Source organism: Blennius ocellaris (genome assembly GCF_963422515.1).
Source record: "Blennius ocellaris genome assembly, chromosome: 19".
NCBI classification, from domain to species: domain Eukaryota; kingdom Metazoa; phylum Chordata; class Actinopteri; order Blenniiformes; family Blenniidae; genus Blennius; species Blennius ocellaris.
Window position 1 is genome coordinate 23549955 of NC_137668.1, and position 16929 is coordinate 23566883.

Below are 16929 nucleotides of genomic sequence, written 5' to 3' on the forward strand. Positions count from 1 at the left end.
GTGCCGTTAATGCGCCCCATCAAAACCAACGACCGGCGAGTCGATGAGGGGTGAGGAGGAACCGCGGCGAGGCGGCGGCGGGCGGCGGGCGGCGGCGGCGGCGGCGGCGGTCATATCTTACCCGCTGTCCGAGGTCAGCGACTCCCCCAAGGAGTGTGTGTCGGTCTGGCTCCGGTTCTCCCCCTCGCGCCTCGGGTGGCTCCGGTCCCTCGGTTCGTTGTTGTTGTTGTTGGGACAGGCGCCGCCGCCGCCGCCCATTCCGCCGTACGCCTGGGGCTGCCTGGTCCCGCCGCCGTTCCCGTAGGCCACCACGGCGCCCCGCTCGTAGCCGTTCATCGCCCGGGAGCCGGGCCGGTTCTCCAGGACCTCGTGGTGCTTGCTGTAGGACGGCGGCGAGGACGGCGGGGGCCGGCGGGCGGAGGAGGCGGCGGCGGCGGCGGTGGCCGCCACCGGGGTCGGGGTGGACGAGGCGGGGTGTTTGGGCAGCTTGTATCCATGAGAGATGAGGAGGTCCTCCACGCTGTACATGGTGGCATTTGTTTATGCTGGTGTGTTTTCCTTCTTCTTCCCCTCCCTGCTTTTTTTTTTATTCCTTCTTTCTTTTCTTTTTTTTGTTGCGGAGAGGAAGGTCGGTCGGTCGGTCAGTCGGTCGGTCGGTCGTCAAGGCGTCTCTGCTTCCTCCCGACGTGCAGCGGCAGGATCACCGGCACTGCTGCGCCGCCGAGGCCATCGCTGGGAACAGAGAGAGAAAGAGAGAGAGAGAGAGAGAGAGAGAGAGAGAGAGAGAGGGGGATGACATGAAGCGGCGAGACGAGACACGGAGGAAAAGAAGGTGACACTAACCCCATTATCCCTCTGACCCACGTCCACCTTCTCTTTCACCTTTGTGGACGCCGCCGAGCAACGGAACACAAAAAAAAAAAAAGAAAAAAAAAAGAAAAAGCCATTTGTGACAGTGAACATTCCCTCCCTGTCGTCTTCTCCTGATCCTCATAGCAACAAACCTCCTGCCATCGCCAAACGCTCCTTTACCGGGAAGTAAACAAACAACAACCCACAGCAGCGTAATCATCATCATCATCATCATCATCATCATCATCATCGGTGGCGGCGGGGTTTATACAGTGTTTCCCTGCAGACTCCCGTACAGTGGCGGTAAAGGAAGCTGCTCTCACCTCTTGATTTTTTTTTTTTATTTTTTTTTTAAACCTGATGTGGATTCAGATTGGGAATATTTGCCCCCGAAATATACAAAAAAATATATAAATATTAGTCTAAAAAAAAAATAAATTTTTAAAAACTCGGGAGTGAGAGTGGGGGAATCAGCAAGTGATTCAGTGAGTTATTTAATTCAGTGTGCTGCTTCTCCCAGTGAATTTGGGTCACATTTAAATCTCGTTCCACAGTCACTTGCCGACATTCGCGGCGTATTGAAACAAAACACACCATGTAGGGACGTCACCTGAGGCGGCAGGCTTCCTGATGCTTCACACATTAAACCACTAATTAATGGAGATTATAGGCTGACGTACCAAGATAAAAAAAAAAAAAAAAAGACACTCACATCCTCCCATTTACTGATGATTGAATTTACATTGGAAAAATACACACATACCGGCTGTTTTGTCATTAAATACTACGAGAGACTGTGGGAGTCTTGATGACGCCATGATAACTGTTGAATTTAACGTTTTTCTTGGTTGTGGCGAATGATGATGAAGACGGTCTACATTCTGCTGAACCAAACAATAAATTTTTTTTCTGGTTTAAAATACAGTCAGATGCCCCCCCCCCCCGCCCCCCCCCCCCAAAAAAAGCCTGTTGCATTATGGGTGTTTGTACCAACTCATCCTGACCGCATGGATTTAAAGCTATTACTGTTGGGGGAACCATTAGAAAGAATAATAACATGACCCCTTTAAGAAATGTGTTTAAAAATCTATGTTTTCTGTGAATCTTTTACAAGTTTCTTGGTGGTTTGTCCCGATCGGAGCTTCCTGCCGGCCTCGTGTTTGACGTCCCTGATTTAAAACAAGCGTATTAAAGCCGTAAACTGTTGAGAGACATCAAAAAACAGATCAGCTGTAAAAAAAAACACAAAAAAACCCCACAATATTCACTTTTAAGGAATTCCTTCCAAACAACGTTCTAAAATTAGCCAAGCGGAGTAACCTTGGGCGATACCGATGGGACTTTTGAAAAACAACGAGTCTATTGGTATCACGGGACGAATAAAAGCTCCATTAAAACTATTTAATCCTGGTTAAATCACAAACGAGTGCATGTAAAACTGTATCAACTCCCCAGTATGAGAGTTCTTGTGCTTCAGACCCAGAGATCAAAGCACAGAAAAAACAACAACTTTGATGTCACATTACATATGAACGTTTTTCAGAGTTGGGGGGTAAAAAAGAAGAAAAAAGGGCTGCCAGTGTCCGTCTGAGGGACTGATGAAGAATTGGACTGATGATACCCAGTAGAGCGCCGGCTCTTGATGTAATGCCCCTTGATGAAGTCATGACTTGCTGCCTTGTCGACAGGACAGATGCTGCCGCGGCTCAAGTCCTCCGCTACCCTCCGATGCTGCATCAGGCGGCAAAACAACAACCTGGCTGTCCTTAATAAGACTTGGCAACCGGGAGTCCGACCCGGTGCCGGAAACCCAACGCAGGCGCTTCAAACACCTTGATTGCCGAACGGCACTGACTCGTCATCCCCCGTCTACCTGACCCCCCCCACCCCCGCCCCCCTCCCCCGCCGCCGGGACAGCCCACTAGGTGATTAACCGGATCCAAGACCGTGAAATGGCGCTCTCTTTGTACGTCTGGCTCTCTAATACGATTATCTCTCTCATTTAAAACCTTAAACCTGTTAGTGTTGGGGGATTGACTCTTGGCGCTTACCCAGTTAATACTTTTGTCAAGTTTTAACTCTTTGTGTCTTTTTTTTTCGTAATATGTCTTCAAAAGGAAGCCTGTTTCCAGCCGGCTCGGGGAGATTCTCTTGAGCCAAAGTCGAAGAAGCGAAGGGTGGCGGGTTCGCGCCATTTGCTTGGCGACGAGAACGAAGGACCAGGGACAAAGACGATTCCTCACCGAGCGTCACTCCGCGAACTCTCGCTGAACTTGCAGCCGGGCAGCGGGCCAGTGACGACGCTCAATAAGTCACGGTGTCTCTGAGACACTCTGCGAGCGAGGAGGCGACCTAAAGGTGCATCCACACGATGAAAAAAACTTTTTTCTCCCCAGCCTTCTCCAAAAAAAACCTCCGCCAACACGTCACTAATGAACATGAGGCTTCAGGGCTTGTAGTACACATGCCAGGCCTTGAGGGGCGCTGTGACTCACCAAATGCACCAAAAACACAGAAGAAGACAAAGCACATAGAAAGTAGAGTCCTGCTCATAAACCCGTTTTTAACTCTAGTTCTATAGGTCTATGCTCGCCCTGCTGCTAGCGTCAGTAGCTTGTCGTCCCTGATTGTTGTGGTTATTTGATGACATCACAGACCGCACTGGGGGGAGGGGGGGGGGGGGCGATTACATCCTCTCTTTTCCACAGTGTGTTTGCCGTCCACACCCCGGGGGGTTGGACAGCACGAACCAGGGTTTTACAATTTCCCCACTCTGGGACCCGTGTTAAAAAAAAAAACCTGTTTTCATGCTTCTAAAACTGCCTCATGTGGACGACAGTCCAGAAACATCTGGTTCAGGTGAACCAGGTTCCTGGTGTGGACGACACGCCAGAAACATCTGGTTCAGGTGAACCGGGTTCCTGGTTTAGGTGAACCAGGTTCCTGGTGTGGACGACAGGCCAGAAACATCTGGTTCAGGTGAACCAGGTTCCTGGTGTGGACGACACGCCAAAAACATCTGGTTCAGGTGAACCGGGTTCCTGGTTTAGGTGAACCAGGTTCCTGGTGTGGACGACAGGCCAGAAACATCTGGTTCAGGTGAACCGGGTTCCTGATGTGGACGACAGGCCAGAAACATCTGGTTCAGGTGAACCGGGTTCCTGATGTGGACGACAGGCCAGAAACATCTGGTTCAGGTGAACCCGGGTTCCTGGTGTGGACGACAGGCCAGAAACATCTGGTTCAGGTGAACCAGGTTCCTGGTGTGGACGACAGGCCAGAAACATCTGGTTCAGGTGAACCCGGGTTCCTGGTGTGGACGACAGGCCAGAAACATCTGGTTCAGGTGAACCCGGGTTCCTGGTGTGGACGACAGGCCAGAAACATCTGGTTCAGGTGAACCGGGTTCCTGGTGTGGACGACAGGCCAGAAACATCTGGTTCAGGTGAACCCGGGTTCCTGGTGTGGACGACAGGCCAGAAACATCTGGTTCAGGTGAACCAGGTTCCTGGTGTGGACGACAGGCCAGAAACATCTGGTTCAGGTGAACCCGGGTTCCTGGTGTGGACGACAGGCCAGAAACATCTGGTTCAGGTGAACCAGGTTCCTGGTGTGGACGACAGGCCAGAAACATCTGGTTCAGGTGAACCAGGTTCCTGGTGTGGACGGAACCCTAAGACGCTAATATTTGTCGACACGGACACGTCGCCTGATAAATATGAATTCAGGTGTTTTTTCCTCTGAACGAAGAGGAACCGGCGTCAGACCTCATCACGACGTCACAAAGGCCTAATTAGGCGAGCCTCGGGTCAAAGTCCTCATCCTGATGATACTCCTGGTTTTTTGCATATGAACCTGCATTAATCTGCATCCATATGCTCTGTAATCCAGCTCAACCCGTAAATCCGAGGCAATTGCTCACGGTGTCGTCACTGGACCGGGATTATCTCCCGTCATCGGTGAAAGTGAGGATTTCCTCCTGTAAAGTGATCCGCCCTCGCTGAGCAACAACCCCCCCCCCCCCCCCCCCCCACCCCCCACTCCACTACCACAACAACTTCCTTTCCTATGACAAGCTCTCTGTTTAAATGTCGCTTAATGCTGTTACGCAATGGAATTACCCATTTTATATCAAATAAAACCTCGGATTCAAGCGACAGCTCGCAACAATGGCCGGCTTTCATCCCCCAAAACACAACAACATTGTGCTGCGCCACAATGCCTTCTTGTGCTGGAGGGAAAAAAAAGAGAAGAAAGACGGTGGCTTTGCGGCCTTTAAGGATTTAGTAAATGGAGGAGGAAAAAAAAAAAAGGAGGAAGGAAAAAAAGTATGGGGGCTGGGAAACGCAGGGGGCTGATCTGCTGTATTTTTAATGACACTGCGCACTCGGAGGGGAGTATTAATAATGATATAGTTTATGGATAGCATATGCCGCTAAGTGAGCTAAAAATAAACAGAACCACATGACGGCTGGCGGGCTAGCGTCTCTCATCGCGTCGCCGCTACTGTAACAGCACGAGCCACGTCAGCTTCTGGTCCACGGAACTTTTTGAACCGGGGCCTCGTTTAAGTAAAAACAGATTTAAAAAAAAAAAAAAAAAAGATTAAAAATAAAAAATCTTTTTCTCGATGCATCATGCATGCGGAGGGGTGGCGTGCCCTTCCTGGTGGCTGCACCGGCGGCGGGCTGCAGGGGCATGACGGCTTGCAGGTTGACAGTTTGGTGTCAGCTCCTTATTCATGGCCCAGCGGAGACGGAGGGGTGAGGAGGAGGTAGAGGAAGGGAGGTAGAGGAGGGAGGGAGGGAGGGAAGACAATGCTGGACGGACCGGGGAACAAGAGAACCGGCGGCGTCCGAGGCGTGTTCGGCAGCCGCGCTGATCCTACCGATCGCAGGCCTCGCATGGGAAGGTCGAGCTGGATGAAACTCGTCTTAGGACACCTCGGTCCTTGTGTCCTTGAAAACATCGGGCAAGAGCGACTAAAGTCGTCCCGAAGACGACGCGGACGTGCTAAAATAGCGCAGCCTGCTCTGAAACCCCAAATCTGGATGTAACAGGCTCCAGCGCAACAAAGGAAATCTCAAACCACCAAGAGCCCGGAACCAGAAAAAAAGGACGATAAGCTCACTTTCCTAAAAATATTCCACGAGAGCCGCACCTCTCCGGCACATTGTTCCTACGCCTCCTCGGATCTGCAGCGACTGAACCAACCCCCCACCCTCTCTCTCAGGGGTGGGGTCCGCATCTGCCTCTCACAGGGGTTCCTCTGGGGTGACGGGACCCGTCGCATTCTGCAAACAGCGGCTGTGTTTATCCGGGCGACTCCAGCCGCTCCTTCCTGAGGAAGTGCGTCGTCGTCGCGGGGAAACGGGAGGCGAGCCGGCGGCGGCGCAAGTGTTTCCAATCAGGCGCTCGGCGGGGTCCCGCGTGTCCCGGGGAAAACAAGGCGCAGGCGTCGGTTCTCTTTTCTTTTCTTTTCTTTTTTTATTAAGGCTCGGGGGCCGGAGAAACAAAACAGCCGGCGACGACCTCGAGCCACGTTTCACCCGGAGTGACCCTACCGCTCCCCCCCCCCCCCCCCCTCCCCCCCTGCCTCAGGTGGAGCGGTAACTCAGCAACGTGGAGAAGTGGGCACATTATCCGTGGAGCTGCACGGCCGCCAGACACAAACCATCCATCAGGACGAGTCCCGCCGAGGCTCGGGAAAATCAGGACTCGCTGGCAACGGTGAAAAATGGAGGCGGCGCGCCGGGACGAAGCGATTGCCGGTTTGACTGGGAGGAAATTCTGAGCGACACGAAGAACGCGAGTGTCTGAGACACGGGAGGCAGCGTTTTTCTGTCTTATTATGGAGACAGAAGGAGCATTTTACTTTGTTGATTACCTTTGAAGGGAGCGTTTTCGTCCGCGCGTGTTTACTTGTCATCATCCAAGAACCAATGGATTCGATTTTGGGATGTTGACGACAAACCCTTTCAGAATAAGTCCCCCAAAAATCTCCCAAAAATTTCCCATACAAAGCGGATGAGAGGCACCTCATGGAGCTCAAAGGAGATCAGCGGCTGTTGCCATGGAGACGCTTCCTGCTCACAGTTTCATCGACATGAGCTAACGGCTATCATGCTAGCAATGCGAACTCGGCTCCACAAACAAATGTGTCGCTGGTGAAGGTCTGCCGCTCTACCGAGTGTAGCTCTACTGGCGATTAGCAATTTGAAGAACACGGGCTAAATTTCGGTTGTATTTTCTGTGGTACAGCTTGACGACATTTACCTTGCACTGTAAGGCAAAATGACTGCAATGGAGATTTTTTTCAGTGGTACTGTAGAAGCCTTTCGTCGTCGCACAGTGTCACCTAGTGGTCCCACATGGTACATATTAATTTATTGTGAGAAATAACTTGTTTCTAAATAAGTACTTAAAAACCAGTGTGACTCGGGCCCCGTTTCCACGACGACGACTTCAAGTGAAGATGAAAAAACAACGCTGCTCCATCTCCACAGCAACCGGGTAAAACGTTGCAGGTCCCATGGCTGAACTTTTAGAAACAATCGTCTCCGTGGAAACCGGGGGGGACACAACTTTTCTATAATAGTCCTTCTGCACATGCTCAGTAGATGGACAATGACATCATCATTTCCTCCAGAGGTGTCATGACTCCCAGTAGATATTCTCCTGGGACTTGGTACTTTTATTTTGACAGTCACCACAATAACAGTCCCACTACTCCCATTGCACGCATCTTTGTGTGGTTTTATTACAAAAAAACCCAAACAACAGCACCCCCTAGTGGCCGAACACAAAAACTGTTCTGACACAAAAACTAACGTGGCTAAATTAACGAGCTAAAGGCACTCGTCTCTTCGCCGGCATCAGCTTCAGATCTGAAGAAGAGAAAGTCTTCATCAGATTTAAAGCTTCACATCTGACCCATTTAGAAAGCATCATAGCGGCGCCGACTAAAATAACAAAATCATGTCATCACACTCATGTCCTTTTAAAATACAAACAAAAAGTGATATATTTTAGATAACTAATTAGAATAGAAGGACCAGTAAACCCTATTAAGGCCAATACGCTTGTAAAACCAGATTTGTTCATTAATAAATCATAAATTTTAAATATTTAGGGTCGAAAAACAGACATAGCATCAGTCAAAACTGGTTAAATATCAGAAAAATGTCAGAAACATTAACACAATAAATCATAGAAAATACTGTGCCATTTAAAGAAAAGGAGTTCTACTTTGAAGTTTGGCTTTCATTTCATTCTTCTAAGGTGAGGCCAAAAGACGTAAGCCTCACATTGGAGGCATTAACAGTGTCCATTACGCAACAGCACTTTCATAACTTCCACATCGATGTTGTTTGCCGGGCTAAATGCACTTGTGGGGATTACAGCCTTGGCGTTCCTGAAAGCCCGGGAGTCACGGACGCTCGTGAAAATGTATAAAAAAAGAGCCAAAACGGCGGCGGAAATTCCTCGGGTGGAGGAAAGACGGCGCTGCGAGGAGACGGAGGCTCCGACGCCCGTCAGGCTCTCGTCTGGTTTGGTTTCCACGTCTTGGACTCGCGTTGCATTCATACTTCAGTCAAACCACACTGGAGTTTCACAACTGGGTCAAGACCTATTTTTTTTTTTTTAAAGAGATCTTGGCTCAGCTTCTTCGACTCCAACCAAATCTAACCAGTACAGACACGCCATTCACTGACAGATGGGGGAATTATTTCAGGGCTTTTTAAAAAAAAGAAAAATATTTACAGCACATTTTACACAGAGCAGTACTTATATAGTTTTAAAGGTCCCCCATTATATTAGCTTTCTTTCAGCAATTTCGCATAGTTGTCAAAGGTCCAACAACAATTGTATTCAAAGTGTATTTCCCCAAATCCAGCCTGGATTTTTTGAATTTCAGCCATTTTAAAAGTTCCTCTCGTGAGCTCAACTCCAGGCCCGTCTCACACGAGAAGAGCCTTCCGTTTTATATCATGCAAAAATTCACTTCCTCAAGGTTTTCCAGCAGTACTGATCGTCTCCATACCTGGAACGACGCCACAGAAGAGAAGACAGTGTGTCTTCTCTCTCCCCGGCTTCTTCCAGGTTTAAAAAAGTGTGTTGCTCCAAGCAGCCAATCAGAAATCAAACCCTATATAGTGTCATCGGGGGGTTTAGCCAATCACAATCAAGGTAGGCTCCTCCCCCTTTCACTCCTCCCACAATCAGGCAGCTCTGCTCCGGTACATGGCGCCACGAGAGGAAGTACTTCCTTCCTCTTAACCATAGATGGGCGTGTGTGTGGGCGGAGCCAGTCCAGCTCACACAGACACAGCAGATTCTGAATGTAGCTCCTAGGATCCAATGTTCTAATGGAGGGAAAATCAAAGTAAAGCTGGATGTGGGGCGATAAACAGCAGCAACGAAAGTCTGTCACCATTTAACACAGAAACCAGTTAATTCGAGACACCGGTACAATGCGCTAATGTTTACAGCGGATTTATCGCGACGAGACCCAGAAGGAGGCTCCTGAAGACGGCGAGTAAAAAAAAAATGACGTGTCTGAAGACGGAACTTAGTTTGGTCGTATGCGTTACTTTTCGGTTCTCGGTCATTAATATTTGGCCATTTTTTTAATCTACCTTTGGGAGGGTCAAAGTGAGTGTCCACCACCGGAAAGGTTATTTTCCCTGCGTGATGTCACGAAGGGAAAATCTCCAAGTCGCCTGTTTGAGCACACGAGCAAGTGAGGGATACGACAGACTTTCTCCACTCCCGGGGCGTCAGACACATTTTACTGTCAGAAGCTGAATTTGGCACAACACGCGACCTTCAAGACGGGATTCCTCCAGCGACAGAGGGAGGGGCCGTCACATTTGTGAGTCAATTAGCTCATGCAGGAAAGGTTTGTCCAAAACAAACACCCAAAAAAAACACCCACTTCTATTATTTTGTTGAGCATCCCATGGCAACAGTTGTTTTGTTTTGTTTTTTTGCTTTTGTGAATGGCAGCTTACAGACAATAGCATGTGGGCCGCTGAGATATTCCCGCTGCATTGCTTTGGTCCAAAACTTATTACAGTCAGACTCTACTGGCAGGGAAATCAAAGGCAGGATGGGCTGGAGAGAAAAGAGGAGGAGGGAGGGAGGGGGGGAGGGATGGGGAGGGGGGTTGTTTTTATTCCACCGTTTTCCAACACATGACACTCTGCAACATGATGGTCTGCAACTGATTGAAAAAAACAAAAGTAGCCCAGCCAAACGTTTGCACTGTTTAAAAGCGGCCTCAACGCTTCAATCAAAGCAAAAAAGAAATAAAATTGTCAATAACAAAGGAACACGAACGCCGCGGCTAGTAGCTCGTTAATGCACAGGGCGACCGGTGAGGCGCAGACGACGCGCACGCTAATTATGTCAACGTCGCGTAGCCGGGCTCAAACGCAGCAAACCCGACATCACGTATCCGCCGGGGAGGGGGGGGGGCCGAGGCCCGGGGGTTTAAAAAAAAAAAAAAAAGGTCGTTTCATATGAGGAATTAAAAGAAAGGAAATAAACAAACAAACATAAAAGCCATGTTACTGAGCATGCTAATCTGCCAGGCGACACAGTAGGCTTCACCTGAACTATTCCCCAGGCCCAGCGGGCCGCGGTTCTGAGCCCTGCCAAACGGGCTTCATGGTAATTAGTGTCAGTCAAGGTCCGGGGCTCGCTGGAGACGACAGTGGCATGGCGCATCAGCCAGGAACACGGTGATCAAAGGGTTAGCACGCTCCGGCTTTCTGCTAATCAGATGTGGACTCCGCATGCCTGCTGCTCGGTATTACGAAAGCAAATTCAGTAAACAATCCTGCACGGGCACATGTTACCAAGTCGGGCGTCATCCAGAGAGTTTAACGGGGGAACCTGCTGTGCATCAAGTTCAGTCACATTTACAACCAGTATGATGGAGGGATTTTAGTTTTAAGAGGGCAAATGTACCCGGATTTATACTCCATATAGGGATACGCTGTATTGGACCACCTCCGAGGAGGTAGGCAGGTAGGTAGCAAGGAGGTAGGTAAGAACGAGGTAGAAAGGAGCTAGGCAGATAGGTAAGAAGGAGTTATGTAGGTAGGTAGCTAGGTAGGTAGGTAACTAGGTAGGTAGGAAAGATGCAGGTAGGTAGTTAGGTATCTAGGTAAGAAGGAGGTAGGAAGATAGGTAAGAAGGAGGTATGTAGGTAGCTAAGTAGGTAGGAAAGATGGAGGTAGGTAGTTAGGTATCTAGGTAAGAAGCAGGTAGGTAGATAGGTAGGTAGGGAGGTAGACAAGATGGAGGTAGGAATGAAGGTAGGTAAGAAGGAGGTACATAGGTAGGTAGGAAAATAAGCAGGTAGTTAGTTAGGTAGCTAAGGAGGTAGGAAGGTAGGTGGAAAGAAGGAGGTAGGTAGGTAGGTAGGTAAGAAGGAGGTAAGACGGTAGGTCGGTAGGTAGGTTGGTAAGAAGGAGGTAAGACGGTAGGTCGGTAGGTAGGTAAGAAGGAGGAAAGAAGTAGGTAGGTAGTCAGGTGGGTAAGAAGGAGTTAGGTAGGAAATAAGTAGGTTGTTAGGTAGGTAGGTAAGAAGGAGGTATATAGTTAGGAAGGTAAGAAGGAAGGTAGGAAGGAGGTAGGTCTTTAATTCTTCCCCGTGAAGATTCACCACGACATTGTGCTCTCAGCGTTTTTGACGTTTCCATGGCGACGCACACCGTTTCCGAAACGTTGCCGTCGAAACACAAACATTTTCTGAAACGATGCTTTTCAATTGAGACGTGGCGTGAACAGGACTTCAGTCGGTCAGGCCCACGGAGTACGGTAGTACGGTAGTACGGTAGTACGCTTCCACCTGACGACGTCTCGGTGGAGTGACGATCAAAACGACACCGAACGAGTTCCTCCGCAAGCTCGTCACCAAAAAGACTGTCGTGTTAACGAGTTAACGGGTTAACGAGGTGAACATCCGACACCGAGACGACAGTCGTTCGGTTATTTCTGACTTCCTCGAACACGGGAGGCAGGCGAAGTCCACCGCGAGAGAGACGCTCCGTCGCCGAGGACGAGAGGCTGCAGGAACCGTACCGTACATGAGGTTTGGGGTTTTGTTTTGTTTCTTTCTCCCCACACTGGGAATTCCAGAATATAAAAAAAGAATCCTGAAAAACGAACACGAGTCCCCTTTGAGGACGTGGAGGAGACAGCTGACGGAATCGTGTTGACAGGCGACGGTGATGCACATTACAGGTGGGTTGAACAGGCTTCTGCCACACAAAGGAAGTGATGGACGCCCTGATGGACGTTGGGGGGGGGGGGGGGGGGGGGGGGGGCGGGGGGGTTGAAGAGGGGGGTTGGGGGGGGGTACCAACTGCATTGTGAACATACAACAGTGGGCAGTCGGGGTGATTTCAAGGGCTCCGTCGCCACGTTGCCAGACATCTGACACGGGGGGTGGGGGTGGAGGGGGGTGTGAGGGTGGGGGGGGGGGGGGGGGGGGGTTGTCTCCATCTGCCAGACACATGGACGACGAATCGGACGGAATCCAGCGTGCTTCCAGGATGCACGCGGCGTGCGGAGCGTGCGATCCATTCCAAGTCGCTGGCAGATGTCGGTGGCGTTCACACGGTTTTTTTTTTTGTTTTTTGTTTTCTGACTGGCTTCATCCGCCAGCCTCCTTCGTCCTCCCCCCCCCCCTCCACCCACCCACCCCTCCCTCCCTCGCCGCCTGCGTCACCTCTCCTCTGACATCACAGTGTGACATCAGGCAAGACCTCGGAGGGGATCCCTGTAGCCGGGCAAACAGCACTCTCTCTCTCTCTCTCTCTCTCTTCTCTCTCTCTCTCTCTCCTGGAACGGCGTGCTCCTAAAAAGAGGAAGTTACGGCTAAACCGCGGTTCATCGCTCCCGAAAGTTGAACTGGAGTGACTCATTCCACCGCCGTGAAGGGCCCCCTTCACTTTCTGCTGACCAACCCCTTTTTCCTCCTCCGGCTGCTGGAAGGAGTTAATGAGCCGCTTCCCCTCTTAATACCCCCCCCCCTCTTCCTCCTCCTCCTCCTCCCATCCCACCATGCTGCACCCCACCCCACCCCAACCCCACCCCCCCTCGGGGCATCTCGCACGGCCTCGTGTTCCCACACCATCCCAGTCTCAAGGATGTGTTGAAGATCTACCACGTAGCTCTCTCTCTCTCTCTCTCTCTCTCTAATCACACACACACCTCTCTCTACCGTCCCCTGTGAAAACGCACACTCACTGGGGGCTGCTGCTGCGGTGGTGGTGGAGGTGGAGGTGGTGGTGGTGATGGTGGTGCAACATTTTTTTTTCTCTCTCCACGTGTACAATCCTGACATCTTTTGATGTGAGCGATGAAAAGCCTTCGCCGAGAGCAGAGATCCCTCCCGGACAGTGTTGATCATCCTGATCCCCCCCAACCCCACCACCACCCTCCATCCCCTCAACCACCACCACCACCACCACCACCCTCCACCCCGCTCCCACTTTTTTTTCTGAAGTAAAACTGTACCTGGCGGCTCGTTTTTTTGTGTTTTCGTATCAGAAAAGTTTCGTGTTTTGATGTAGTTTTCATGCCGGGCCACTAGTGGGTGCTGGTTTTTGTGTGTGTGTGTGTGTGTGTAATGAAGCCACACGCACATGCAGCATGAGAACGATACGCTGTAAACATTAACGATGCGATGTCACCGACGTTCCAGTGGACAAAGCTGGATTGTTATTGATGTGCCTGCCAAAATAAAAGTCCCAGGAGACATTTTCCGTATTGGTCACCCACTGATGTGCGTTCAACCCGATTTCCACACCATTTCCAAAAATAGTTTTCAGTACCGCTGTCGTTTAAACGGACGTTTTTTTGCGTTTTCATGTGAAAACCTAAAACATTTTTTAAAAAGCCCCAAAGAGAAAGATAATTTTCTTTTTAATCTAAACACCCCGAGGTTAAATAACAACACACTTGCGCTTTTCCGTTCCTCCTCGACGTGAGCTTCAAATGTGACCTCCAGCATGCGTTTATACATTTATTTATACATTCCGTCACACGAGAAGACATGAAACGGCATGAAAACAACAACGACTCGTCTAAAAATAGTGCCTGAATCACTGGTAGTGACATTCTACCATCCAAACGCAGACGTCTGTGGTGCTGCCAGCCTCCACACGTCACCAGCGAGTCGGGCCGTAAACAACACGAGACACTTTTTCGAGACGCTGCCCTGCAACACTAATAACTTGTGAAACCATGAACTGGAGTTGTGAGGTGAATTATTGGCCAGCCGGCCTCCAGAGCCCCCCACCCCCCCCTGCTGACAGGGGACACTATATGTGCAGGAACCTTCTAAAAAATCCCAAACCCACTGAGCCGCGATCCGCCGTGATTCAAGGCGCCGCGCCGCTCCGTTTAACTTCCACCGCCGCCGCGCGCGCGTCGTGTTTACCAGCTGAGCGCGAGGCAGAAGCGCGTGCACGGCCGGATGCACGTGTGCATGCAAGGTTATGGAGGAGGAGGAGGCTGGAGGCTGGAGAAGAGAGAAGAGAGGTCAAGCTGCAGCCGTCGTCATGCAAAACATGCTGCAGGTGTGACAAGGTGACAACGTGCAAACATCAAAGAGACCTAAACTTGGCAGGAGGAGGAAGATGAGGATGAGGAGGAGGAGGAGGAGGAGGAGGAAGATGAGGTTCCCCAACGCCATTTGTTCGCTCCTCAGCATTCGGGCAGACATGATTGACGGGGCTCGACACGACGTGCGATGTCGAAGCGGCATCACTCGCCGGGGCCCCCCCCCGCTGCGCACCGCCGCGCCGCGCGCCGCGCCGCGCCGCTTCGCGCACAGATGTGGGCTTCAAAGCGGCGCGGAAGCCCGTTGGAACGTCCGCAACATTCACGCCTCCGTCAAGTAAACAACACATGCGTACCTGCGTTGGGGGGGGGGGGGGGTGGATAGGGGGGGGGCGACCGAAGACCTTGCGCGGATCCGTAGAGGTCTCCCCTTCAATTCGGCGTCGACGAGTGCCGCTCGCGGCGGCTCGCGACGCGAGGAGATCGGTGTTCCGTAACTCCGGCGGCTCGCCCGCCTGCGCGGAGGCGCAAATTCTACCAAGTTCGCGGCCGCTCTTGAGAGGCGGCGGTCGCGCGGCGACGCTGGAAACGTCCGCCGGATTGCACGGCGCGACTACGGCGCGGCGTTAGAGCCCCCGACTCGCTCCCCCGCCCGGCGGTGGCCTCCAGACGCGGGCGAAGACGCGGAAAACTGCGTATTTGTGGCCGGACTCTGGCCCGCTGGTAGCCAACGCTAGCCCCGCTAGCTCCATCCAGCGAGCTTTAACCTTCAGCGGGAGAGTGCGCGAACAGTGGCCGGGTCACCCGCTGCAAGTTGGCAGAGGGGGGGGGGGGAAAGGCAGCCTCCTTAAAGCTGAGGATGTTTTGTTTTGGGGTTTTTTTTTTCTTTCTCTCCAACCTCCAGGGGGGAGGAGGAGGAGGGGGGGAGAGAGAGGGGGGGAGACGCAGCCCGGGCGGAGGCGCGTCTGGCGCCGCTCCGCTGCAACTTGACGGACCGCTGGAAATGTTGGAGCGGCTGGAGGAGCAGATGCGACTGTCGGCAACAGTCAGGGCGATTCGGTCGAAACAAAACAGGCTTCAAAAGATGAACGATGCACTTCTTTTTCTCTCTCTCTCTCTCTCTCTCTCTCCTCTTTTCTTTTCTTTCTTTTTTTTTTTTGAATTCTTTACCTGAGAAATGCGTCGTCGCGCTGCCGCCGCCTAGTCCCCGCCGCTCACCATCATCCCTCCCTGCCGCTGCTTGTGGACGGACTGAGCGGAGATCTGCTGAAGGAACAGCCCCTCCGAACACACACACACACACACACTCCTCTCTCTCTCTCTCACACACACACACGAACACACACACACACACACACACACACACACACACTGAGGAAACATCCCTCCGCTCCATCCAGAGGCGCAGCTCAGCAATAAGGTCACTTCACACTCAGCGTTTTCAAGCCAAAACAAAACATCCACTCATCCATGCTCGTTACTAGAAATTACAATTACTCTGATCTCATGAGACTAATCGCCGTGGTTCGTGACGTCACATTACGCACGAGCGACGCGCCGTGAAGAGAGTCACCGACAAACTTTAGTGACATTTTAGATTCCGACTTCACAGAAGGAGACAACGACGTAAATAGCGGTTCAGTGGATTTGAACCAGATAATTAAAATATTACAGGTTTGAATCCAAATAATGTAAATAGATTTTGCTTTATTTTTCTGCTTTTCCTTATTAATCACATTCACACTCACTCCAGCGCGGCAGAGGCTCAGTTCAGCCACTGGGAGCAGTTTGGGCGGGTTCAGTGTCTTGCGCAAGGGCACTTCCACATGTGTACAGATGGGGAATCGAACCTGCAACCTGTGGATTCTTTCGGTATAACCAACAAAAGGTTTCGTTACCAACTGAGGAGATCCAGATGTTATCCATCAAACATCCATCCATCATTTTTACAGTTTCTTTAATACAGAATTGCAAATATGGAGTTTAAAACAAAAGATTTTCACTGTAAAAGATGGTTTTCACTTTGCAAGATCTCACAAAAGTTGTTTTTTTTTCTTTTTGCGTGTCCCTTTAGGGGTGCCGTAGTTTTTTTTCTCCAACTGGTGAATGAATGCATTTCCACTTATCTTAAATTCCTTATCTCTCATGTAACTTGCTGAAATTACAATGGTTTATAGCTCATTATAATCAAAGATGAAGATAAGAAGGACGTGTAAAACTCTCATGGTGATTCTACTAACATACGCAGAAGAAAAAAACCTGATGTTATAAATGATGTTTATCTTGTTCCTGGTCGTCATTATTTCATATTGGTTATGCAATATTGACTAATAAATAACATCGATCGTCACGTTTAAGCCTTGAATCTCATGTCAGAGTAAACTTTATATCAACTATAAACGTTTTTTTTCCCCTGAATAAAAACAATAAACGACATTATCTTAAAGAAAAACAGTTATTTGCAGCAGTTAATCAAACTTTTCTGTTGTTTTTCGG

General features: G+C 50.5%; 1 protein-coding gene across 5 annotated transcripts in view; it reads right to left on the minus strand.

The window, feature by feature from the left end:
- The window catches only part of jcada (junctional cadherin 5 associated a), a 40559-nt gene that overhangs the window by 11890 nt on the left and 11740 nt on the right, over positions 1 to 16929 (minus strand). The window contains exons 1-3 of one of the 5 annotated variants that reach the window (XM_080515186.1): positions 6014 to 6314; positions 844 to 882; positions 122 to 732 (exon numbers count right to left, since the gene is read on the minus strand). In XM_080515186.1, the coding sequence (XP_080371312.1) occupies positions 122 to 528 (407 nt within the window). In that variant the 5' untranslated portion in view covers positions 529 to 732; positions 844 to 882; positions 6014 to 6314. Of the gene's footprint in view, positions 1 to 121; positions 733 to 843; positions 1222 to 6013; positions 6315 to 15603; positions 15683 to 16929 lie in introns of those variants that run through there. The other 4 variants (XM_080515183.1, XM_080515185.1, XM_080515184.1 and 1 more) reach the window with 4 other exon arrangements.